We start from the raw sequence: 17930 nt of genomic DNA on the forward strand, positions 1-17930 counted from the left end.
CATCCTCACTTTTTTGATCGACACTCTCTTTCAAGGTGTAGTGGAGTCATTCCTACGGCAAACCCCATGGGCAGAGAGTGAAATGCAAAAGCAAAATGCCCACCGTGAGCTGCATGTTCTGCTACCTGCGTCCTAGTATTACGACGGTGCTCTGATACCCGCTAATCCGGGTTACCTAGGAACCTACGCTTGATCCGTAATAGGGAATTTGTACCTTTGGGAATAGTTGCCAACTTCAAGTTGAACTTGAACACCGCACTCACTGCAGTGGCATCCAACATCCGAGTCATCAAAAGCAAAACACTTGGCGAGTGCCTTGCGACTTCAAGTTGGACAGTCAACACTCTCAACCCCATTTCACGAATGCTGGGTGTGGAAACTTGATCTGCCCACACCTCCAAAGCAGGGTCTGGTTCCTCGTTGGATCTTCGTCAATCATAGAGAGCTTGGCGGTAAGAGAGCTGTCTGTCAACCAACACTTAGGTACAGTCCACAGACATTTACAGTTCAGGGCGCAGTGCCAGTACCCGATCAGGTTACGCAATATCTATCTGACCATGGCTCAATCACCACCCACTCACTACGTGTTGGTGATATTTCCCGGATTCCAACTCCTCGACCTGGCCGGCCCTCTGGACATCCTGAACCAGCTGTCCGAAACCAAGCAAAACTCCCACCTCACTCTGACCATTGTCGCCGAAACACTTGAGCCCGTGCCCGCCAAACCCATTCCACCATCATCTGCAGACTGGACATTCGATCTGCAAGATGTCTCAGGAGGAGACACGGCAGGCCAAAATCCATTCAACACCACGTTCAACCAGTATTTGCACCCAGACGCCACTTGCACAGACTACCTCCGGGCACTGGAATCTGGCGGTAACAGCAGCAGCAGCAGCAACAGCACAGCAAAACCCGATGTTCTGCTCATCCCGGGTGGGATGGGGTCACGCCTGACAAGGGTCCATCGCGATGGCAGTAGGACGTCGAACGTGCAGAGTCTTTACGACTTCCTGCCCAAAATAGCTACCCATCTCAGCACGGCAATCATCACCGTGTGTACTGGCTCCGACATCCTTGCACGGGCAGGCCTGCTTGACGGCCGACGAGCCACGACCAACATGGCCCGCTTTGACTTTGTTGCCCGCCGCAATCCGTCAGTGTTGTGGCAGCACCGTGCGAGGTGGGTGCGGAGCCTGTCTTCAGAAGCCCCCAACCGTGCACCAATTGAGATCTGGAGCTCGGCGGGGATCAGTGCTGGCATGGATGTGACGTTGGCTTTCGTTGCGCAGTTTCATGGCGGCTTGCACGTGGCGAGAGGTTTGGCCAAGGCCTTGGAGTATGATTGGCGCGAAGTCGAAGAGGGAGGGAAAGATCCCTTGTATGAGAAGTACTATTCTCTCTGAAAGATTGGCAGTGGGTTCGCTCGTTGTCTGTCCTTCTGTCCTTCTGCCCGGTTTATCCTCCATCTTTCTGGGCGCGCAATGCCGGCACAAATTGCTGGTTTTGGTGGTGTCTTGTCGAGGGCCATACCTTTTGTCACAGAAATCCGGAGACCGTCAACTTGATGGGCGGCCATACTGAAACATTTCTCTGGCCGAAGATCTGAACTGGGCCACGCCCTTGTTGGGGGCGGAAGCCTGCTCAAGGGCGCAGAAGCTGGCGTGAGTTCAGTCCTTGTCGTAAAACATCTCCACTCACCTTGAACAACGCTCTCGCCCTCTGCTTCGAGATCTACACATGACGTCTGTAAGACTGTTGTCCAGCCTTTGATTTTCTAGCGCCATTTTTCTGTGTCAGGTCTTCACGATTGAACGGCAGATAGATCTGTGTTCCCTAGGAAGGAGGATCTCCGTCCCCTCCCTGGACAAAATGTATCCTGCAGACACCAACAAAGATTGAGACTTCGTCTGGGTCACAGACTTAGTCTGACAAAACGCTCAAGGAGACCAAGGCCAAGTGAGTCGAAGTGGGCCTGTTGAAGCAAATTGTGTATCATAGTACAGACTGTACATCGTCTGATCCTGGCATCCAGTATGTAAAAGGGGCGCAGCCTTGTGGTGGGTGGGTCAACCAATCGGAGACGACTATGGTAGATCTCTCATCTACTATTGGGTAAGACATCGTACTATAAACTCCAGTACCTAGGTACCTTACCTTACCTACCAGATTCACCGAAAGCTTGAGGCGAGTTGGAGACCCGTCAAGGGCAAGCCTGCCACTGTGAGCCTTGTCGGCAATATACTTTCTCAGGCTCCCATCAGATACACTTTGAGGGAAAAACTCTATACTTTCCCAGGACCGTACCGTGCCAGTTGACAACACCCTGGAGTTCGGCAGTACAGTATAGTATACTCAGTACATACCCGCGTACTTGAGCCGTCCAAACCTTCCCTGTCTGTGACTGCCACTGAAACACTTTCGTTTCTGCTATGACACACGACATCAGCTTAGGTGGAATGTAGGTACAAGGGAAGGGGAGAAAGAAGTCTTCTGGATCAAGGTTTTTTCACAGCCTCGAAAAAGACCCAAGGCCGGAGGGAAGAGTTGTTCGTGTCGGTGTTTCCACCTCGAGCAAGAGCAAGGCTAGCGCCAGTGCATTCGTTTGGCATCGTTGCCCCATCCAAACGCCCGCAGCACTTTTTCCGCTGGCACGGCTAGCTACTGGCCCGGTGCTTTCGAGCCGTGTCTCACCACAGCTTCAGCTCTGCTCAGCGCTATAGCAAGTCGACATGCATACAGTGCTGGCACAGACAACACCCGCCGATCCGATGATCAGACTCTTCAGCGAAGTTGGCAGAGTTGCTTCGTGACGGGGGGGAGTAAAGTGCCAATCGGAACGGAGATAGGTCCTCGTGGAGATGAGTCCTGGTCAGAGAATGACCAGATATTTCTCTGCACCTGGATGTTGTTAGTACTCGCAACCAGGGTGCTCAAGTCATCAACCAGCAATTCAGCTGTCATGACAGCAGCTAAGAGAGCAATTTTATCCATGCCCTAGCTGCCTTGTTCTGCTGTCCTCCATTTTGTCTCTCTCTGTCTCTTTCTCCCTCCCAAACGCCCCCTTGCAAAACATATCCTATCGCAATTTTCATCTGGAGACTCGCCATGGTTTTAGCAAAGATGGACCGGATTGAAGTAACATCCCTTCTGGCGCTCGGTCAGCAATACACTGCCATTACCATTGATAAGGCGGAATATGATGATGGTGACGAGATCAGCTCAACGACTTCCAGTGAAGAGGAGGACTATGATGATGACGGTACTCCAGAGCCCGATACCGATGATGATGATCCATGGGATGACACGAACGAGGACGAGGACGAGGAAAGGGACTATGAGCGCCATCAGACCCTTCATATCGTTTTAGACCATGTTGACGAGGGTAGAGAAACATCCAGAGTACTCCACCGCCCACGGTCATCTCGACAACAAGAGGAGTTGCCCGCAACTGCGAGGAAAGCTCCATGCCGCTACATCTGTGTTGTTGTGGAAGATAGTGATGAGGACGGAATACTCATCCAGCAGCCACGTCGACGACTCCCAAACCGCTTCCCACGGACGACCACGACGACGACAACGTCAACGATAACAGCATGCCGAGCATGCATTCGGGGATCACGCCAAGCTCAAGGTGCAGCCGCAGTCATCGACGTCAACTCATGCATGAATGCTTGCATGCGGTTCCCTCTGACCGATATAAGCTGCTTGAAGTGCGACATGCATGCATTTGTCTACTGCTTCGTGTCTTGTCTGCATCTCTGCCAGATCGTATGGGAGGACATTCCGGTCGCAGAACGCCCGGATAACTGGGACCTGGTAGATGCGACGGCACAAGAACCGCGACGAATGTGCGGATGGACTTGGTGGTGGAGGTACGTTGAGGACCGTAGCACTGGGGAGTTATACTCGTGGAGGGCTGTCAAGAAGGGCTGGCGGGGGGTGAACAGGCTCCGTGGTAGTCAGTGATGGAGAATCTTTTGCTTGAGGTCGACGAATAATGAGGGTATGCTGAGATCGATCCGGAGAGTCCTGGAGATGTATCTGGTGAATGCAGAAGATGTTGCGAGGAAGATGCATCCCTGGAAGCTCCAGCAGCCTTCCTAGCCTAAGGCTCCCTTAAGCCTATGGATAAGGAGGAGCCTAAGAAGCCCCTAGAATTATTGGATAGGTGGGTTTCCCTAGCGTCTGCCCCTAGTGCTCACTAACAATAGGTGCCCTAGCCTTCCCTAATGTTCCTTGCAGTGGGCAGTACAAAAGTCCCTAGGCCTCAGTCTAACTGGGCCAGGCGCCTTCACCTCAGTCCTGCAATCCCTTGAACGCCTGTGGGCATGAAAGCAGAATGTCCAATATCCTTTGCGCATCTGCTGGACTATCATACTCGTGCATGTATATTCACCTACAACATATTATATCTTTGCTCAGCTTACGATATACCCAATGCCTGCGATCTGCACGCGTGCAGAGTGCAGAATCGACTGACATCGCCCCGCGACAATGGCCATCCTACATGCTCGGTCTTCTAGATTGATTGGTCGATCTGGGCAGCGACGACAACAGATCTCGGACGACGTCCAGCTTTCTCCACACTACACAGCAATTGGCGGAACCCTCAGCCACCGGGAAATCTCCTTCTCACTGACGGCCGGAGCAGGACGATGGAGTCTACCAATAAGGCTCTCCCCTGGGTGGCTGCAACGAGGAGTTCCTTCGCGATGTGGTGATTTCGAACAACGGTGCTCGCAGAGATCATGACCAAGTCACTCAACGTCTTCAACGGCTAGGAATTGCTGCACGCAAGCAGCTAGGCGAACATTGAGGTTCACCAGCCCAGACTTGACGTCCTGCGTTATGCGGAGTGTAGGCTGGCTCATTGCAGCCTCGCTTCTTACAGCATGCATCTTCCCGGGCGCTCAAGCACAGGGTCCAGCGCCCACTAGAACGAATGGTACCGGGCCATTGTCTCAATTCAAATCGGTAAGCCAAAAGATCGGTTTTATGGTGACTGGCTGTGGTTGACGCGTATACAGAGACCTGACATCTTTGCGCCTTTCCTTAATATTTCCCTATTTGACGAGGAGGCGGTGGCTCCTGGATATATCTTCCTTGCGCCATACCAGACATTTCAAGAGGCGATCTACATCTATGACAACAGAGGAGTCAGTTGCATGTGCGGAGATGAGTAAAAGACTATGCTGACGGTTGCAAGAATCTGGTATACTCTGGCTTCGGCTCGACTGGCGGCGGCCCGTCGCATAACTTCCATGTCTGTTCGATCAACGGTACCGACAATCTCTGCTTCATCACCGGCGCCCAGAACGTCGGGTACGTCCGCGGGTATGCGGCGGTCCTCGACGACACATTCACCAGCAGGACATCGATACATTCTCAGGGCGGATTGGCGAATTTTGATGAACACGAATACAATGTCCTAGACGGCGGGAAGTCGGCCCTATTCACCTTGTACAATCCCGAACACTACGACTTGACAGAGTACAATGTCACCTCTGGCCAAGGCTGGATTCAAAACAACTTCTTCCAGCACATTGAGCTGGGGACTAGCCAACTATTGTTCGAATGGTCGGCTATCGACCACGTTCCGTTGGAAGAATCCTTTGTCTTGCCCGACACGACCGAGGTCTCCGGCAATGGGTTTACTTCGACCAGTCCGTGGGATTACTTCCACATTAACAGCGTAGACCAAAACGCCGATGGCGACTACTTAGTCTCTGCGCGTCACACGTCCACCGTCTACAAGGTATCTGGGCAAGACGGACATATAATCTGGAGGCTGGGTGGAAAAGCTTCCGATTTCAGTTTCGCCCCGGGTTTGAATTTCAGTTTCCAGCATGATGCACGGTTCCGCGAGGAAAACAGGAGCACGACCATTATCTCGTTGTTTGACAACGCCTCGAATGGATTCAACCAGACTTCGCGCTACTCGGCAGGCATGTATCTGAAACTGGACCATACAGCAAACTCGGTGTCGCTTATTCAGGAGTTTGTTGCGCCGTATCAATTCATCTCGGCATCTCAAGGAAATATGCAGCTGCTCGGGTCAAACCAGGACTGGAGGACTTCGAATGTCTTCCTGGGCTGGGGGTCGAACGCGTACATTTCCGAGTATGCTCCTGATGGACATATGGTACAGCAGGGCCATTTTGCCACATCAGGGTCAATGAACTATCGGGCGTACAAGCAGAACTTCACATCCAATCCCACAGACGCTCCGGCCTTATACACCTATGCGCACAACACGAGTGCCCCGACATTCTATTGGGTGAGTTGGAATGGCGCCACGCAAGTGGCTCAATGGCGCCTCTACGCCAGCACATCTCGCAATGGACCGTGGACGGTAGTGAACACGGTTGACAAGTTAGGCTTTGAGACCATGTTCACGGCGCCCCGATATCATCAATGGAGCATGGTTGAAGGCCTAGACGCACAAGGAAACGCACTCAAGAATAACACACGGCCGATCAGGACGTTCGTGCCCAGTCCCCAGCTTGCGGCTGCATGCGACAGCTCTCAGTGTCCCGTGGCTGTGGCCTACCACCCTCCCAGTTCTACGCAGACAGAGGCGTCGTCGGCCACCAGTTCCAGCGCGGCGGTGCATGTCCACAAGCGAGACTTGACGGGCGAGGTCGGGTTTGCTGCCATGGTGGGAATGGGGGCAATGATGGTATAGATGTTGCCATTGCACGCTATTTTAATAGATAAACACAACATCAATACTGCTCATATGCGCAACGACAAATGCAAAACACATGCAGACATTCAAGAATGTAAGACCGCCTTTGATGGATGGGAAGTATTACCGTATTTAAAGCATGTTGTCATCAGTGAGAGGAAGACATGCCCATATCTCGGCCGGGAAGCCCTCAGCCCGGCCCGAAGGAGCGGCTACATCTCCACTTTCTCCCAATCCATGTTCTTGAAACAATGACTTCCAACCTCAAAGCACATGCCTCATGGATGTAGGTACGAAACCCCTCCCACGGCCATCAAACTGTTGCTTGGATTCTGGGCGACGAGCGACGAGTACCTTATCAATGGGTTCTCGGCTGCATTGCGCGTCAGTGGTCCAACGATGCGAGGGGATTCCAGCCGTATAAAGAGCTCGACAGCCAGAATCAAGGCGACAGAAGAGTTTTAGACTATCCCCTTGCACCATCAGACGACTTCTTCTTACCATTGTTAAAGAACTATACCCTCTCTGTACTTGGTGTACGTCACCTCCTACACGTTTGACCCTCACTCTCGAACAGTGCAGTGCTCTTAAAGACATCCAACGAGACCGACATTCTGTCTCTCAACATCGTCGCTTATACTAAACTTGCCATCGTCTGACGCGGCGTGGCCAGAGTCTCAACCACAATCCATGCCAAACAGCATAGCAATCATCGGTGCCGGTCCGGCAGGGCTGACCCTTGCGCGATGCCTTCAGATCGCCCAAGTCGACATCTCAAACCATATTCGAAAGAGATGCCTCTCCCAATGCACGGTTCTTTCAAGGCGGCACTCTGGACCTGCATCCGGAGTCGGGATTGGCTGCGCTGAAGAAGGCCGGTCTATATGACGCAGCGCACGAGCATCTTCGATACGACGGCGAGGAGATGTTCATCACAGACAAGAACAACACGGTCCTGACCCACATGCAGGACCTCGACAAAACATCCGGTGACTCCGAATATGCACGGCCAGAGATCGACCGCGAAGACCTCAAGGGATTACTCCTGAAAAGCATCAACCCGGAGTCGATCCATTGGGGCAAGACGCTACAGTCTGTCGGCCCCAGTGCGGGCATCTTGACTTTCCGTGACGGACCCACAGCTGGACCATTTGACCTGGTCGTGGGTGCAGATGGCGCGTGGTCAAAAGTGCGAGATGTCTTGACAGATGTGCGGCCATGTTATTCTGGCATCTGCGGCTTTGAAAGCACCATCCCAACATCCCACGAACAGTACCCCAAAATCTCCAAGATTGTCGGTCGAGGTAGCTATCTTGTGTCCTCAGACCATGTGAACCTGACCGTGCAACGAATGGCCAACGAAAGCTTGAAGGTCGGGATCTGGATTGCCGGCAACGAGACATATCCAGCGGACCTGATGGCCGCATACGGTAGCGACGAGGCGAAACTGAAGGACAAGGTCATCGAGAACTACATCGGCTGGGCTTCTGATATCCTGCGATGCATCCGCGCTAGCACCAACTTCCGGCCCTGGCCCCTATACGAACTGCCAGTAGGCAATACGTGGGACCACAGGAACGGGTTCACCCTGATTGGTGACGCCGCTAGTCTCATGACTCCGTTCGCAGGCGAGGGGGTCAACAAGGCAATGGCAGATTCGCTGGAGTTGGCTGAGGCGCTCGAACAGGCGTCGCATAGTGGTCAGGACATGGATGAAGGGGTGCGACAATACGAAACCAACATGTTTCCCAGAGCAAAGCGCTATCAGACTCTCACGCAACGAAACAAGGTGGCCATGTTCAGTGAAAATGGAGCGGTCAATCTCATGGTCGGGATGGTCGACCTCATTGCCGAAGAGCTTGGATTCAACATCGACAAGGGCTGTTTGGCTTGGATTCCCGTCAGAAGTGTGATGTTCTGCTGGCTTTCATTCTGGCAGAAACTCGGTATCTGGAGGAGGAAAGCAAGAGAATTGTTCTCCTCACAGTCATGAGTGGGCGAATCCGCTTCCCAGCGCGGCAGAATTTCTGTCGGGAATGGTGCCGGTGAGCAGCTCGGGGACGATTGATCGTGGACGAGCTATAAAAGTCACATTTCCATGTATTATATCCAGCGAGCTCTATGTACATCCACATCGACAGTCAGATAATAGGGATCATTGTTTAGACTTGCTGAAGTGACTAACACGCTGCCAACCACATTAGCTACAGCCGAGATCCAACGTCCTCTTTAGCATATGTCGTTGTCTGTGTATGTTTACAAATTCGGATAAAGAAACACATGGGCGTTAAAGCGGCGTAGAACATATGCCAGATCAGGACAAATGCCAAGCTCAAATCCAACCAATCACAGGCGTATCATTTGGGGTTTGCGAGACAATGATCTCAAGAAACATCGAGCAGCTGGCCTGCATTCAATTGTCGGAAGCTCCTCGTCGACGCCACATTCCTTCCAACACCGTTCCAACCATCGTAGCTGAGACCAGCTCGTCGTGTCAAGATGCGGTCTCAGCTTCTCCGCGCCGCGGCGCGCTCCAGGACATGTTCCTTGAGCCAACGGACGACACGGACATTCGCCTCCTCTGCACGACGGCCCGCCGAGGTCGAACTCACAATTGATGGAAAGAAAGTGTCGATAGAGGCTGGATCAGCTCTCATCCAGGCTTGTGAAAAAGCTGGTGTCACAATCCCCCGATTTTGTTATCACGAGTATGGCCACTCCTATGTATCCGTCGATCCAAAGTGTGCGTGCCGCTGACTTTGAGTGCTTCTCAGAAAACTCCTGATCGCCGGTAACTGTCGTATGTGCTTGGTCGAAGTCGAACGAGTCCCGAAGCCCGTAGCGTCCTGCGCATGGCCCGTCCAACCCGGCATGGTCGTCAAGACCAACTCACCCATGACACACAAAGCAAGAGAGGGTATCATGGAGTTTCTACTCGCCAACCATCCCCTCGATTGTCCCATTTGCGATCAAGGTGGACAATGCGATTTACAAGACCAGTCAATGAGATATGGCGCTGACCGGGGCCGATTTCACGAAGTCAGCGGCAAGCGTGCAGTCGAAGACAAGAATATTGGACCATTGATCAAGACTTCGATGAACAGATGTATCCACTGCACAAGATGTATTCGGTTCACCAACGAGATCGCCGGTGCACCAGAGCTGGGGTCTACGGGGAGAGGCAACTCTATTGAAATCGGCACATATCTGGAACGAAACCTCGATACGGAACTTTCGGGTAACGTGGCCGATTTGTGTCCCGTAGGTGCTTTGCTCACCAAACCGGGCGCTTTCAGCTACAGACCCTGGGAACTCACAAAATTCGAGTCAATTGACGTCTTAAACGGACTGGGGTCGAACATCCGGGTGGACACCAGAGGTTTGGAAGTCAAGCGGATCCTGCCCAGGTTGAATGACGATATCAATGAAGAATGGATCGATGACAAGACACGGTTCGCTATGGATGGATTGAAGACACAGAGACTTACCACACCTCTGATCCGGAGAGATGATAAATTCTTGCCTGCCACATGGGAGCAGGCTCTTACCGAGATTGGCAATGCCTACCTCAGACTGAAACCTGCCGAGAACGAATTCAAGGCGATCGCCGGACATCTCATTGAAACGGAATCCCTGGTCGCCATGAAAGACCTTGCCAACAGATTGAACTCGGAAAACCTAGCCCTGGATCAGCCCGGCGGTAGTGCCCCGATTGCGCACGGTGTTGACGTCCGATCAAACTACCTCTTCAACTCCAAGATCTTTGGCGTCGAGGACGCAGACGCCATGCTCATCATCGGGAGCAACCCACGATGGGAAGCTGCCGTTTTGAACGCCAGAATCCGAAAGCAATGGCTGCGAGCACCTCTCGAGATCGGATACGTTGGTGAGCCTTTCGACAGCACTTTCGAGTATGATCACCTCGGCACCGATGCCGCGGCGGTGAAGAAGGCTCTGGCTGGCGACTTCGGCAAGAAGCTGGCATCGGCCAAGAGACCGATGATCATTGTGGGCAGTGCGATTGCCGAACACCCTGACGCAGCGGCCATCTTCGAGATGGTCGGCAGCTTCGTGGACAAGAACGCAGCCAACTTCCTCACCCCCGAATGGCAAGGCTACAACGTCCTCCAACGCGCCGCGTCGCGAGCTGGAGCTTACGAGGTCGGCTTCACCACTCCCTCGCAGAAGGTCGCGGAGACGAAACCCAAGATGGTCTGGCTGCTCGGCGCCGACGAGATCACCGAGGCAGATATCCCTAAAGACGCCTTTGTGATTTACCAAGGCCACCACGGCGAGACTGGTGCACAACTGGCCGACGTCGTCCTCCCGGGCGCCGCTTACACCGAGAAGTCCGGAACATATGTCAACACAGAAGGCCGCGTCCAGCTATCCCGTGCTGCTGTTTCGTTGCCCGGCGCCGCACGCACCGACTGGAAGATCATCCGCGCGGCATCCGAGTTCCTGGGCGTCCCTCTCCCGTATGATGACCTCGAAGTTCTCCGCGACCGTCTCGAAGAGATCAGCCCCGCCCTCCGACGCTACGACACTCTCGAACCTACCACCCTGGCAAGCCTGAGTAAAGTCCAGCTGGTGGATGCCCACAAGGGCGCCAAACCCTCGGGCAAGCCGTTCGAACTGCCCATCAAGGACTTCTACATGACAGATGTGATTTCAAGGAGGTAAGCTTGCCCTTCATTCCTTCTCCAAACAAATCCGATGAGCCTGAAGGAATCTTGTATCGTATGCTAACATATAAACCCTACCACAGTTCCCCAACAATGGCTCGCTGCTCAGCGGCCAAGAAGACAGGCAATCCAAACACGAACTTCATGGCCCCAGGCGAGCCGGAGGCGCAGATCTCGTACGGTTAAAGCAGACAAGACGGTCTACAAGTACTTCTGAAATTCACTGCACCGCGGTTTTGCTTGCTGTTTGATGGCTTGGGTTGGGGGTGCCTGCGCTTTTGTGATGAGAGTGATCGAATCGGGGCGAAAAGAGAAAGAGGGGATGATAGCCTTTCATCGCCGACCCCCATTTTGTGTATAGGGGGGAACAAAGCCAGCAAGTCAATGTGATGAGACTGGCGTTGCGGTCAGGCTGTAGATCGCACTCAATGCTCAAGAATATTTTCGACACCAGACCAGTCGTCCTATCTTTTCTTTGTAACATCTAATCGAACAAAAAGGTCAATGAACAGGGTTCGGCGCGGATTTTGGCCTGGGCTCTGTGGCCTCAGCCGTCCTCTGCAAAATCTGCCAGAGTGGGCCTGTACTGAAGGCTCATCACCAAGTGGTATATACCTAAGTAGAGACTACCGAGTAGGCATGCGAAACCCGTGCCACATGTTGACCATCTATGTTTCTAGAGACGATTATCTCGTGGTTGCGTTCTCCAAATCAACAGGTAATAATCCTTACGCCGTCGGAACCTCGAAGCCACTGGATCTAAAGTCGGACTGGAGCATGACACGCCAGTCGTACATGTTTGGCCTTTGCTCCACGGATTCTTTCGCCTATCAACTGGGTTTTGGTAAGTTGCTTACACGCATTAGATACTCGGGGCAAAAGCCATGGGGCCATCCCATATCGTAATGGCAGAGTCAACTATCTACGGGTAGACAAGAAAAGGAGACAGGGAAGAAGGGATGTGAAGGCATTCAACCATCATCGCCCCTGGCTCGCCTCACCAACCTTTCAGCCTCTGCGACTTCAGTTTCCTCGATTTCCCGTTCCTGTCGCTCCTGGCGACGGAGCTCCGCGACCTCTTCATCTCCACCGTCGTCCTCGGCGGCTTCGTCATCGTCGTCGTCATCATCGTCATCGTCATCATCGTCGCTGCTATTAGCGGTGTGTATGCTTCGGTTTTCAGCGCCTTCAGGTCCCTCGACTTCAGGTCTACGCCGTTTCTCGAAGTCTTGCGCGTGCGCGGCCGCAATGACCGTGCCAACGCGTTGCAGGGCGCGCATGCCTGGGGTGCGAGGAGTTGAAGGCGTTGGAGCTTTGCGGTGCCGAAGGGACGGCGAGGCAGCCACGGCGGGCTGTTGCTGCTCCACGTCAACTCCTGTAGCATGGTGCTGCAGGTCTGGTTGGACAGGTTGTTCGCCTGGTAGAGACTGGAGTTGTCTTGTCTGGTCAGGTGACGGAGTCTTGCTTGTTATTCCAGGCGATTCGGGGATGTCATAGGGTAAGGGGATGTCTCGTGAGGCGCGGAACTTTCCGACGTTGTTGCAGTGCTCGTTCTCGACACGGAACAAGGACCACATTCCTCTCCGGATAACTTCGGCAAGGCTGACGAAGAAAGAAAGGTAGGCGGAATGCTGCAGGTTGGTTGTGAAGATGGCGTACATGATCCACTGCTGTCTGAGGACCACATCGACCACCATCGCAACGTAATAGACCCAGACTTTCTTGTACGCGAGGTGGTCGCGTAGGAATGGATGCTTGGCATACGGGTTTCCAAGACTGAAGTCCATGCAGACATCCCAGAAGGAAGAGTACATCCCGTTGACAGCTGCGAAGGTGATGAAGACTGCCTTCATTTGGTTGGTCATGTCGATACGATAGAGCGACAATGTCATGTAATATGACATGTTGCCGAGGTATTTGACAAAGTTGGCGAGGTGAGGAAACCAGTTGCGGGTATCGTAGTATCGGCGCAGACATTGGAATGCACGCCATACGGCGGGAAGGGCGGTGAAGAAGCCCAACAGACGCGAGTGATTTGAGTTGCACTTCACCGGGTTGGACCAGTCGGTGGCGTACAAACAAAAGAAGACTTCGATCTGCCCCATGGCGTAGGTCTCCGAGCAATACATATCGCCCAGGTAGAAATCTCGAAATTCCACAGGATACAGACCAGCCAGCAACAGTCTCCAGTTCGAATAACCCCACCACCTTCTCGCATTATAGTACAACACCTTGAACGGAAGAGCCATGATCACCAATGTGACGGCTATGAGCACGACCGGCCAGTAGAGATAGAACCAGTCATTAGGGTCTTGCTGGAAGTTGATGTAGACGAAAAGCCCGTTCAGAAACAAAAAGAAACAAGGTAGCTCGGATAGCTGGCGCCAGTCAAGAACATGTCGGGTGTCGAATTCGAAGACGAAGACGTAGTTGATATGCGCCTTGGTCCAAATTCGACAGTCAAGGCAGAATAGAAGGAACAGCAGAAGCCCCAGGAAGTAGCCGGCATAGAGTTGTAGCAGGTAGCTCGTGTTTGTCGATACCGGTGGATGCGACTCGGCAAGCAGAGTCACGGCTTGAACTAGACCAGATATGCCAAAACAAGTGCCCGCCGCGACATAGAGGCCATTGCGGAATGTGGTTCCTGACTGGTCGCCGGTACCCAATCTAGACCGAAGCTTTCGGACAGCAATTTTATGATTCCCACGCTCAAAATACCGAGCATATAAGTCTTCCACCGCCATCAGGAGATTGTCAACCACATCGCTTTGTACAAAGTAAGCGTCATTCACCTTCTCTGCCATGTATCGAAGTGGCGGCCTAGCCTGCACAAGCTTGTCGTATTTCTTGTTTATTTTGCGAAACGCTGTTCGGTTGAGGAGGGCATAGGACTTGAGCAATTCCAGCCCGCGGTAGTATTCTTGCAATGCCAGCTTGAGCCGTCTCTTGGCGTATCTGTATGGAACATCGTTTGTACGCTTGTGTCGAACATAGTCTTGCTTCGAATCATTGGCTCGGTTTTGTGCCTTCGGTCCGGGAGGAGAACTCAACTGCTGCATTGCTTGTGAGGTCTTACCAATGGTCGTGCGACGACCCAGAGCCTCTTCGATCGGCTTCTTGATGAAGGTTGAACCATTTCCGTTGGAGTGCGCGTCCTCCTTGTTTGGTATTCTTGGTCGCCCATTCAGAGGTAGATCTAGGTCAACAAGATGCTGCTGAGATGGTTCCTTGGTCCGCTTCGACTTGATGATTTCCGTCAGTCTGCGATCTCTCATCTCATGCAATTGACCTCGAAGCATTCGGAGACGTTCCGTCGCCTCTTCCTCTTTGATCTTGTAAAACGATTCAATCTTCTCCAGTTCCCTGTCCAGAAAGGCGAAGAAATCGTCCTGTTTCATGTCGAGATCTCTATAGGCCACGAGCTGGACATCGTTTTCCCGGGGCTCATCCAGAGGATAGGCGGAGAAGAACCTCCTGAGCGAAGAACGAGGTTGAGTGTTCTGCTTCGTGCCAGGTATTGATTGCCTCTTGGCAGCGTGTCGAGCCTTGAACATGGCTTTGGAAAGAGTTCCCCCAACGTTGTGCTTATGACGAGGTGTGGTTTCACCGACATGATATGCGTCAGGAGCTGGAGGTGCCTGGGCAGCTTCGGGCAACGGTAGACCATCAAGAGCGGGTGGTATCTCGCCGTCGGCACCTGTTCGAGTCCGGGCTGGGCTCAGTGCAGGATCGGGCAGTTCAAGAGCCGCAAATTGTCCCGGCGTTTCCTCTAACGGTGGAGTGCCCACAATGCTCCCATAATTCATCTGCCTCCTATTTGGAATGTATGCATCGTCATTGTGTAGTGGTCTTCTCTCCAGTGTTGCCTCATTGCTTTCACCTCGAGCAATGGGGATGAGAATAGGCGGCGAATGTGCGAACAAAGTCCGGCTAGCCTGTGCAGTACCTGGCCGTTGGGAGTGGTCTTCAGCTTGCTCCCGACCAGTCCCTGCAACATCGGGCAATGACTGAGCGGTATACGGCCGCGGACGATGGAAGTCATAGTGTGTGAAGGGTATCCTTTCCGAGGTGTCTTCGGGGAGTAGAGCTGGGCGGACGGGAGTGCCAGGCGTTCTGTTCAGGTTCCGTAGCGCTTTCGAGATGGCCTTGATTTTCTTTTTGCCTTGCTGTTGCAATCAGTAAGGAGGTCGGCAGAATGGAGGAGTTCTCCGACTAACCTTGTAATCAAGATATTTGACCCTCCATTCTGGGACGGCCTCGTCCTCAAGTTCCCTAACATGGTCAGTGAGTGCAGACACAATCCTTGGATTGCATGCTGGCGTACTTTGCGAACTTCATGGCAGATATCAAGCCCGGACTTGGGTATCAGCCTCCACGACCCATGGTTCAAGGTCGATGCACTCGAGACGTGGATAAGTGCTTGCCGAGATCGGGATGCATGGAATGAAAGGAAGAGCCATCGGCCTGATCGTTCTGGCCAACACTGTGTCTGTTCTGTGTGTCTGTCGAATTGCACGAGTCGCGGATGAAGAAAGACGAGCGTCATTGGTGGGGAATGGCGTCGGCACGTGCAAGAGACGATACGCCAGGGGAAACTGAGATGTCATTACAATTACTTTTTGCTCAATTCGCGCCCAGGCAGCTATGATTTTGCGCAGAGTTTGTGGAAAAGTGTACCGTCTTACTGCTAGTACACCATCACTATCGTCTTTCCAAGCGACAAATCAAACTGAAGGCGGTCTTCCGGCTATGCGGTCGCTGAAGGAGGCGCGCAATTAAAGTGATTCTTCATCTACCTAACTCTTCAATCTACCCAACCAGTGATAACTGCCTACCTAGACTCGGCAAGAACACTACTCGTACAAGCAACCAAGGTCTTCTCTACGCCTCAATCTCTCAAAAATGGTCTACACAATCGTCGTGCACATGCGTGCAAAATCCTCCGACCCAGACGTGATCCAAAAGCTTAAGAACAAGCTCATCGAAGCTTCCAGGGTATATTCCAAGGACAAGGAGACGGTCTCTTGGCTTGTCATGCAGTCGGTCCACGATGAACGCGACTTCACCATCGTTGAACGATATGAGAAGGAGAGCAGTCAGAAGTACCACTTGGAAAATCCCTACTGGAAGACATTTGACCCCTACGTTATACCGTTGTTGGAGGGCAAGATGGATCTGAGGAGGTTTGAAGAACTAGACACCAGCAAGGACGTCGTGGTGGAGTGAGCCAATGTGCTCGACGCGCATGAAGAGGCTGGACATGAAGTTTCACCAAAAAGTTCGTCATATATCTCAATCATCACCAATGTACTTTTCAAACACCTCGGCATAGTGTCGTTTGCCAACATCTCTATGACTTCGGACCTTTGTCCGCAATTGCGCCTCCCCCCAAGTTTCATACTTCCGGCGCAAGAACGGGCTGTCGATGCGTCGACCCTCTTCCGACTCCCTTGTATTCCACCTTTTCCTGTCAAAATGTTCCCACAGTGTCTTCAGGTCTTGTTTAGTCAAGTCCGGTCTGACCCCCTGGAAGAATGGAACGCTGTACCTGTCATATTCGCCTGGCGGAAGAAGGACACGGTGTGTGGTCGCCTTGCACACCCCGTTGGTGACCACCTCGAATGCCTGGCCCATGTTAACCACTAACGTGCCTGGAATAGGCGGGACGTCAAGCCAAGCCCCGTCCTTGGAAAGGACTTGAAGACCCTTGATGGTCGGATCCGACGCCTGAAGGAGAAATGTCATCCATCCGGAACTGTCTTTATGCGGGCCTACGCCTTGGGATGGAGCGTCAAATGTGGCTTCTGGAGATGGCTTGTAATGTACCAGTTTCAACCGATCACCCGGTCCGGTAAAGCTAAAGAGGCTGGCAGCAGGGAGGCCTAGAGCTTCCGCAACCACACGCACGAACCGGAGGGCCAGGTCTTGCATGGCTGTAATGTAAGACTCGACCATGTCGCGGTATCTGGGGATCGCATTCGTCTTGAGCCACTGGTTAGGACCCTGCAGCATCGTATACAGAGGTAGAGCCGGATCGAGTCTGCGTTTGTCAGGCAAATCATTCGCAATCTCGAATTGTTCTCTCTGATCCTGGACTCTGGCAGTGATCTCGGCACCAAACTTGCTGTAGCCTAGGAAATGCGGAGACTGTACCAGAGCCACAGATTCTTTCGCCTTGTCAGGCAAGGCAAACAACGTTGGAAGAATTGCCACAAGATCCTGGATGACAGCCTCGTCGATGCCATGATTAGAAAGGTAGAGAAAGCCAACCTCTATCAAGGCATGGCGTATGTTCTCCTGTGACTGGGTGCAATAGAAAGGGTCCTCAGCCTTGCGCAGGTCGATTGTCGGTATAGACATAACTGCAACCTCAGCACGCTATGATCATTGTCCGAAAGCAAAGGTGTCTGCATTGACGCGTCTACATTGGAAAGAAGAAGGAGGAGCTTCATATACATACATAAACTACCCAAGTAGTAGGCGATGAGGTGCTTGATGATGTGCTGGGAGGCTGTTGTCGCTCTCATAAAGCGGCATGATTGCCTTGCCTGGTT

The 17930-nt window shown here is 52.7% G+C and overlaps 8 protein-coding genes across 8 annotated transcripts; 6 read left to right on the forward strand and 2 right to left on the reverse strand.

The window, feature by feature from the left end:
• Positions 1 to 557: 557 nt before the first annotated feature.
• On the forward strand, positions 558 to 1406 carry A1O1_01954 (uncharacterized protein; the record flags this gene model as incomplete). The annotated part of the gene is made up of 1 exon (XM_007722866.1): positions 558 to 1406. One exon carries the CDS (start codon positions 558 to 560, stop codon positions 1404 to 1406), a length of 849 nt encoding a protein of 282 aa, XP_007721056.1.
• A 1717-nt stretch (positions 1407 to 3123) lies between these two features.
• A1O1_01955 (uncharacterized protein) lies at positions 3124 to 3969 on the forward strand (the record flags this gene model as incomplete). The annotated part of the gene is made up of 1 exon (XM_007722867.1): positions 3124 to 3969. One exon carries the CDS (start codon positions 3124 to 3126, stop codon positions 3967 to 3969), a length of 846 nt encoding a protein of 281 aa, XP_007721057.1.
• Positions 3970 to 4851: 882 nt separating this feature from the next.
• On the forward strand, positions 4852 to 6688 carry A1O1_01956 (uncharacterized protein; the record flags this gene model as incomplete). The annotated part of the gene is made up of 3 exons (XM_007722868.1): positions 4852 to 4977; positions 5031 to 5159; positions 5210 to 6688. 3 exons carry the CDS (start codon positions 4852 to 4854, stop codon positions 6686 to 6688), a joined length of 1734 nt encoding a protein of 577 aa, XP_007721058.1.
• A 276-nt stretch (positions 6689 to 6964) lies between these two features.
• On the forward strand, positions 6965 to 8684 carry A1O1_01957 (uncharacterized protein; the record flags this gene model as incomplete). The annotated part of the gene is made up of 2 exons (XM_007722869.1): positions 6965 to 7149; positions 7448 to 8684. The coding sequence occupies 2 exons, from the start codon at positions 6965 to 6967 to the stop codon at positions 8682 to 8684; spliced, it is 1422 nt and encodes a 473-aa protein (XP_007721059.1).
• A 506-nt stretch (positions 8685 to 9190) lies between these two features.
• A1O1_01958 (NADH-ubiquinone oxidoreductase 78 kDa subunit, mitochondrial) lies at positions 9191 to 11562 on the forward strand (the record flags this gene model as incomplete). The annotated part of the gene is made up of 3 exons (XM_007722870.1): positions 9191 to 9399; positions 9466 to 11370; positions 11460 to 11562. The coding sequence occupies 3 exons, from the start codon at positions 9191 to 9193 to the stop codon at positions 11560 to 11562; spliced, it is 2217 nt and encodes a 738-aa protein (XP_007721060.1).
• A 785-nt stretch (positions 11563 to 12347) lies between these two features.
• Positions 12348 to 15714, reverse strand: A1O1_01959 (uncharacterized protein; the record flags this gene model as incomplete). The annotated part of the gene is made up of 3 exons (XM_007722871.1): positions 12348 to 15542; positions 15594 to 15648; positions 15701 to 15714. The coding sequence occupies 3 exons, from the start codon at positions 15712 to 15714 to the stop codon at positions 12348 to 12350; spliced, it is 3264 nt and encodes a 1087-aa protein (XP_007721061.1).
• A 564-nt stretch (positions 15715 to 16278) lies between these two features.
• A1O1_01960 (uncharacterized protein) lies at positions 16279 to 16602 on the forward strand (the record flags this gene model as incomplete). The annotated part of the gene is made up of 1 exon (XM_007722872.1): positions 16279 to 16602. The coding sequence occupies one exon, from the start codon at positions 16279 to 16281 to the stop codon at positions 16600 to 16602; it is 324 nt and encodes a 107-aa protein (XP_007721062.1).
• Positions 16603 to 16668: 66 nt separating this feature from the next.
• A1O1_01961 (uncharacterized protein) lies at positions 16669 to 17736 on the reverse strand (the record flags this gene model as incomplete). Its single annotated transcript, XM_007722873.1, has 1 exon — positions 16669 to 17736. The coding sequence occupies one exon, from the start codon at positions 17734 to 17736 to the stop codon at positions 16669 to 16671; it is 1068 nt and encodes a 355-aa protein (XP_007721063.1).
• Positions 17737 to 17930: the final 194 nt, after the last annotated feature.

The sequence above is a fragment of the Capronia coronata genome (assembly GCF_000585585.1).
Source record: "Capronia coronata CBS 617.96 chromosome Unknown acBCG-supercont1.2, whole genome shotgun sequence".
Lineage (NCBI taxonomy): Eukaryota > Fungi > Ascomycota > Eurotiomycetes > Chaetothyriales > Herpotrichiellaceae > Capronia > Capronia coronata.